The sequence below is a fragment of the Protomyctophum bolini genome, assembly GCF_963924005.1.
Source record: "Protomyctophum bolini genome assembly, chromosome: 5".
Taxonomy (NCBI): Eukaryota; Metazoa; Chordata; class Actinopteri; order Myctophiformes; family Myctophidae; genus Protomyctophum; species Protomyctophum bolini.
The window spans coordinates 19,632,622-19,640,046 of NC_137866.1; the positions used below are offsets into that span (position 1 = coordinate 19,632,622).

The 7,425-nt window shown below is 43.0% G+C and overlaps 1 protein-coding gene across 2 annotated transcripts in view; it reads left to right on the forward strand.

Annotated features, from left to right (window-relative positions):
* The first annotated feature begins 546 nt into the window (after nt 1–546).
* Nucleotides 547–7,425, forward strand: part of rgs19 (regulator of G protein signaling 19) — a 13,127-nt gene continuing 6,248 nt past the window's right edge. The window contains exons 1-2 of one of the 2 annotated variants that reach the window (XM_080763858.1): nt 547–795; nt 1,127–1,235. In XM_080763858.1, the coding sequence (XP_080619984.1) occupies nt 1,221–1,235 (15 nt within the window). In that variant the 5' untranslated portion in view covers nt 547–795; nt 1,127–1,220. The remainder of the gene's footprint in view (nt 796–1,126; nt 1,236–7,425) is intronic. The other variant, XM_080763857.1, reaches the window with a different exon arrangement.

Sequence of the window (7,425 nt, forward strand, 5' to 3'; positions counted from 1 at the left end):
TATTAACACAAGTTTGTAACTAATTAATAAAAAGGAACATAAAAGTAAAGTACAGTAAATTGTGTGTACAATCTTCCAAATAGCACTCAGAGGAGTAGTGCAGTACAAAGCGAATACAGGATGTGTACACTGTACACACTGTACAGGATGTCAAGTGCAACACAATTGTTCCTTTCACAATGTCCATGGTGAACACGAACACCCCTGCATCATATTGTTGGTTTGGTTCAAAGCTTCAGAATGGATGTCTTTTAGTATTCAATCATATACGTATTCAATTCATAAGATTTAAAGTTTAAACACTTTTAACCTGCCATCCCTATTTTGGGCACGTCATGAATCATGACATAAAAGAAAGCGTAATTCAATTTGAAACAAAAACACAGATGTACCGCTTCGTAACAAATGCTACTGTCGTAGCACCAAGGGTACTTATTTTGGAATACAAAAACAACCTTTTCAGAAATGCCTGCGTCACGAGTGTTAGGGGGCAGACAGTATGACTGTATTGCTGTTTGTGAGAAACATCTGGAATGTGCTCTGTCAGTCCTGACCCCTGACTGTTCTGAGGTGTGTCAGCAGGACATACATTTGTTTTATGTGAAAACCTCTTCTGACTAAATACAGTAGGGTTTTATTATGTCTGCCCATGTTGGACACAGGTCAGACCACAGACGTAGAACACGGGATGTGGAGAAGATTGGAACGCGTGCCATTTCTGGATTGATTGAACATTAATGGCCACGAAGCCTCTGACAGCGATATCATCAGGGGCCGTGGCTTGTAGGGAGAGAGGTAGATTTTTGATGCACTATACTCACTTTGGCTTCTCTTGTTTTCTCCCTGTGTGTGTGTGTGTGTGTGTGTGTGTGTGTGTGTGTGTGTGTGTGTGTGTGTGTGTGTGTGCACGGTGCCTGCACATGCACGTCTGCATGTGTGTGCACCCACAATTGTATGAACAAATGTGTCCATGCACCTATGTTTCTGTCCATTCATCGTCATCTTTTTGTGACTGTGTGCGTTTGCATGCTTGCGTGTGTGTGTGTGTGTGTGTGTGTGTCTGCATGCACGCTTGCGTGTGTGTGTGTGTGTGTGTGTGTGTGTGTGTGTGTGTGTGTGAGAGAAGGAGAGGTCTTCAACAGAACGGGGGGATGACATGCATGTGTCCATGCTGCTATCAGCGCTGAGGACTCACACACTAACCTGCCTGCCCGCCCAACATGATGGACATACTGGTAAACAAATAGAAGCTTAGAATGCCTTAATCTCCCCTCCTCTTCTTTCATATTTGGTTGGTCTTTTCTTACACGTTAACTTTTTCTTCTTTGTATCTCTACAACTTCCTCTCATCCCTGGCCTTCTGTCTTCTCTTCTCTCTCTTTTTCTGCCCTAATGTTTTATTAGGGTTTTATTGCAACGGCAGGTCGCATTTACTATGGAATCTTGCATTTCCTGTCAGTGTGTCACTCCAGGCAAGCACCCAGGTCATTGTGACATCACGTGACATCAGCCCCCATATATGGTGCTCAGGTCATCGTGGCATCACGTGACATCAGCCCCCATATATGGTGCCCAGGTCGTCGTGACATCACATGACATCATCAGGGATAGTAAATGCGACCTGCTGTCGCAGTTAAGCCCATATATGGAGATCCCTGATGCCATCAATATTGGCAAGCAACTGCAGCCCGCGCCCGGCAGCTGGCGGAAACTAGAGTTGTCTACAGGCCCTACCTGGGCCCTCATCAAACCCTGTACACTCAATAGAATGTCCCCGCTACCACCCTTAGATCTCCATATACTGTATGGAGCTGACCTGTTCTGACATTCCATATGTTGATCTGGCCTCATCAAACCCTGTACACTCAAGACATGCTCCTTATATGGCCAGTACATAATTCATTCCAAGTTGATCTGACCCCCCATGCCAAAGTGCCTATTGCTTCCTTATAATTAAGGAGCTAACTTCTTGCCACTCTCTCTCTGTCTCCAGTTGTCTCACTCTCTCTCTCTTCCTCCAAAATGCTTTACATAGATTGTGCATTACATTCAACGATTCACACACCGATGGCAGAGGAAACCGTGCAAGGCACATCGTGAGCAATTAGGGGTTCAGAGTCTTGCTGAAGGACACTTGGACACTAACTCTGTGGGAGCCCGGGATCCAACTGGGAACCTCATGGTTCCCATACGGCTGTTCTGCTGGCCACTAACCCCTGAGCTACTGCGCACAAATGAGCTTGTAGATCGGCTGAGCTTGTAGACATTGCAGACACCGTCAAGCAAAACAACAAATCTGGCTTTACTCTCAAGTTCTCATTAATTTGTCACCCCTCTCTGTTTCTGTCTTTCTCTCTCACTCTCTCACCATCCTTCTGTGTCTGTTTCTTGGTCTTGATTATTTAGCAGATGTTTCCTTGCGCATGTTTGTTGTAAACGTAATTATGGGGGGTGGCCGTGCTGTTTTGGTTACAGTATATTGTTTGGGCTTTGTTTTCTGATAAAGATGTCAGCAGTTGTATTTTGTTTTCTTTTGTGTGTAGGTAAGAGGTTATCTTTTGTTTCTAGTTAGATTTTGTTGTGATCAACCCTGCAGAGTTTGTAACCTCCTGAAGAGAATGACGAGAATATTGAGTTAACAAAGTAAAATGTACAAGGTATCCACACATTGCATTAGGTTGTGGAGTGAAGTTGCAGGACATGTTCTGTCTTCGGCAAATGATAACCCTGATCAACTTAGGTTTGCTTCAATGTTGACATCAACCCGGTGCCTGTTGTAACTTGATTATGATGATCAGGTAAGCTAAGTTAATTGACCTGAATATGAAGCGATACGCCATTCTGTAAATAGACTCGCCTGAGCTATTGAGAGAGTTTGCCAACTACGACCCATAGTCTTTTGTTGTAAAAAGAGAATATTCACATCATATTCAAACATTTACTGTATTGACTAAACCCACTTACAGTTGATTTGGAATTTGTTTCCGTTTGCTTAGTGATAACTGAGAACAAGGAAAATGCTGAAGTAACGTGAATGTGATTGTGGCAAGATCAGAATAGAATAGAATAGAATAGAATAGAATAGAATAGAAGGCAGTCAGGTATTGCAAGGCATTAACAATTCTAGGGTTGGGGGATCCATTCTCTGTATGAACATCATATCAAGCATGTTGTTAATGTTTGATCAGACCTACAGTCCTCTTGGAAGCTTCTCAGGATTGCAGTCATTATAAAGATGTGTTTTGTGTCTCTCTAGTCAAGTCTAGACCAGACCAGACTAGACCTGATCCATAATCACAGTTAGTTGAAGGAATGTAGATTTTCTTTGAAAAGAGGCTCTTCTCTTTAAGCTTATTGAGAATACACCCACATGGCTGTGGCTGTGTGTGTGTGTGTGTGTGTGTGTGTGTGTGTGTGTGTGTGTGTGTGTGTGTGTGTGTGTGTGTGTGTGTGTGTGTGTGTGTGTGTGTGTGTGTGTGTGTGTGTGTTGTGTGTGTGTGTGTGTGTGTGTGTGTGTGTGTGTGTGTGTGTGTGTGTGTCTGATTCATCAAGTTTCATCAGGACGGAAGTTCTGCATGTCACAATACTTCGGACTCTGCTTCCACTGTCGCTCTCGCTCCATCTCTCTCTCTCTCTCTCTCTCTCTCTCTCTCTCTCTCTCTCTCTCTCTCTCTCCAACTCCTTCTCTCCCTCCTTGCTTCCAGCTGCTGTATCTGTTTGTCTTTCTTTTTTGGATGGCTCTCTTTTATCCTCCTCTCTATCTCTCTCTCTCTCTCTCTCTCTCTCTCTCTCTCTCTCTCTCTCTCTCTCTCTCTCACGTTGTATTTGGAGAGGCTGAAGACGACTCAAATATTTATCTTCCCGGTTGTGACTGATGACCTCCAAACTTGAAGAAAATAAGACAGACAGACAGACAGACAGACATGTTATGAGGACATTCAGACATCGTTGACCTGCTGAAGGCTGTGGTGAGACTCTAATAACATTATGTGTTGTAACTGAATAGCCAAGTGTTGAGAAGGTTAATGTGCTTCAACTGGTTAACAACGTTCCGGTCAGTGGGGACTGGTTAACATCATGTTATTAGGAGAGCTGGTTGTAGCTGCAAGGTTTTTAGATTTTCTCTCTTAATTCTTTCTTTCCCATGTCCGTATATATACGGACCCCGACACTATGGGGGGACGTCATATCCCAGGTCTGTATATATACGGACCCCGACACTATGGGGGGACGTCATATCCCAGGTCTGTATATATACGGACCCCGACACTATGGGGGGACGTCATATCCCAGGTCTGTATATATACGGACCCCGACACTATGGGGGGACGTCATATCCCAGGTCTGTATATATACGGACCCAAATGTATACTCCGTCTATATAATCCGTCTATATAATGGTTGAGTCCCACGGCAGCTTTTAACATTGGTCCGGTTGCTATGGCAATGCCCCACCGCCCCAGCTATGGGATTGAAAATATAATCACTGTGTAAAGCAGTTGAAAGGAGGATTTCAGCGTCCATAAGTCGGATTCCAGTAGAGCTGTCCTTGGTGGATCTTCTGCCATCCAAATTTCGTATTTAATTTGTGCCTACCACGACGCTCCCGCCATGTAAACGCTTCTGGCGAAAGGTAAACGGTGTGTGCTTGTGCCAATAATACTCAAGTGCACCAAAATCAAATAATTTAGTATTTATTTGTCCAAATGGTCCATTTGGTTACATCTGTATACACTCCCAGAGTTAAATGAACACTTTTTTTACACAGTTTTTACTGTGACTATGTATAGTAGTTCAGACCACTTCCTTTTAGCTGGTCTAGGATCTGATCTCCCTGTGTGATCTGATCTCAGATTTGAGTTAAAGCTGCAATAAGCAATAAACTTTAATTACTTTTTATTTATTTATTTTGTATTCAGACAGCGAGCAATGGGTAGAACACTCCCAAAAAATGTAGTCTCTGTGACACATATAGGGGCCGCAATCTGATCAATCTGAACAAAGATGTTCCTAGAAGCACACAGGCTGACACAGCATTTTTGCACAGTTCACCTTAGTGCAATATGGAGAGAGTGCAATATGATTGTGGTGGGAGGTTTTATTGTTGAGTTTGACTTAAATGCTTATCAGTACCTGGTGTGTTTCAGTAGATTGGGCTGGACCATATGGTCAGGATGTCAGAGGGTGGTTATGAATGATGTGCCTTTGCTGTTGATGATATAATATATCATCAATTATGTTGTAGTATAGTGTGAAAATGGATAAAGACTCATTATTGTTGTAGTTCTTATTAACAGTTTTGTAATAGAGTTGTGTATTGAGTTTGAATACACCCCTGTAAATGGAGCAGTCCATGCTCATTAGCCTTCAGCTGTGCATAAAAAGTGGGCAGTTGTCTGCTTGAGTGTGAAAAGCTGAACATCACCATGTCAAAAGTGTGACAGAATTGGTCCATGTTGTATTTGTTGGTGGTTGAATAAATACACCGCTTGGTTCCAGCTGCTAAAATGGTCTTTCTCACAGGGTTACTCAAAGATTTGCACAAAATGTTCATGATTTTTCTAAAGTAACATATCCGTATCTACAAACACATAGCACTGGACCCCACATTGAGAACCACTGATCTAAAGTGCATGTGCAGTGGGTCACGTACACACGCCATCTGTATGTGTGTGGACATGTGCACGTGTTTGCAGCGTGTGCGTCTGTATTTTGTGTATTTGTGTATGGTTGCGTGTGTTTAGACTAGCATGGCCATATTAGGAGAGGAGATGAGGTGAATTTGGGGTTGAACATGTCTCCTCAGTGGTGAACCACTTGACTCTGTCAACACACTGCTCTCTCTCTCTCTGTGTGTGTGTGTGTGTGTGTGTGTGTGTGTGTGTGTGTGTGTGTGTGAGAGAGAGAGAGAGTTCACATTATATTAGAGCTATGTAGTGTGTGTTGGACATGTTAAGACAGGAGCAAAGACAAGCTCCTGTCTTGTGGAAAACATTTAGCCTCTTTGGGTTCGGAAGAGATCTGTGTGTGTGTGTGTGTGTGTGTGTGTGTGTGTGTGTGTGTGTGTGTGTGTGTGCGTGCGTGCGATATCAGATATAATTTGAGGTGAAATCAAACACAAACTCAATTATGCTCATTGAGGCTCATTCTTTATGAGTTCATTAATCTGACAGCACATCGTACATTTTAATGGGGTTCCATTTAACCCATTAAAAAAGACCTGAGGCCAATTCTACAAATTCTACAGATGTCCACATGTACTGTACAGTACCACTCCATCTGGTTATCACATCATAGAGATATACGGTACTGTTAGACCTGTTCTTTGTTCAACCGTCTCCCTGCCACTTTGTCTCTCTCTTCCTCTGTCTCCCTCTTTCTATCATCAATTTTTTTTGTTGCATTTGTTCACATGCGATTGGATTAGTCACTCATTTCATGTGCAGTAGAGTGGGTCAAAGTGGTGCAACAAATGTGCATTTGTTATGCTATATATAGTAGTTGCCTTTCATTGTCAATTTGCCTCAAATGTGACATTATGCGCTGTTGTTTTCTGGCTGTTCTGAACAAAAGATGAGATGGGAAGGAAGTACAATCATTTGACTTTTGTCCAGAGTGCCTCAAATTTGTCACTCAAAAGATTTGGAGAGGCTTTGTGCACTTTGGCACGCTAACGGCCGTAAAAAATACAGCTGTGGAGCAATTGAGATAAGGAGAGTCGAGTGCTACACATGTGGGCAACAGTTACTCTGTGTGAGTGTGAGTGAGTGTGTGTGTGTGTGTGTGTGTGTGTGTGTGTGTGTGTGTGTGTGTGTGTGTGTGTGTGTGTGTGTGTGTGTGTGTGTGTGTGTGTGTGTGTGTGTGTGTGTGTGTGTGTGTGTGTGTGTCAGTAGGACAGATATCAATGACTCGCCTCTAAATCAACAAAAACAACGAGACCACTAAAGGTAATAATGGCTTCATGTGGCCAGTCTATGATGCATGACTCCATATTTGGGAAACTGATTCCACGGACATTCACTTCCTCTTTTAGATGGATTGACTCTGAAATAAGCCACATTTATGTTAGATCACTGTTCTCAACCTTTTACAGGACGCGCTGTGAGCTGTGTATGTGTGTGTTTCTCACATTTTAACTGTCCAATGCGCCCGTCCTCTCAGTTAGTTCACATCTATTGGGGGAACAACCCTGTGATTCTCAAGTGTCGAATTGGACCAAAATCGACTCAATTATCCTCTAGTGAGAGCAGCTTAACATACTGTCTCCCTGCCTATATTTAAACACTGAGCCACAGGAGAGAGTAAACCAGACACTTGTTGAGAGCTGCTAGCAAGAGATTATGAAGCCATAATCTGAGATTGATGCTAAAAATGAGCGCTAAATAATTTAAACCCCACCAGCGGCCCCAGTGTGTGACACTGTGT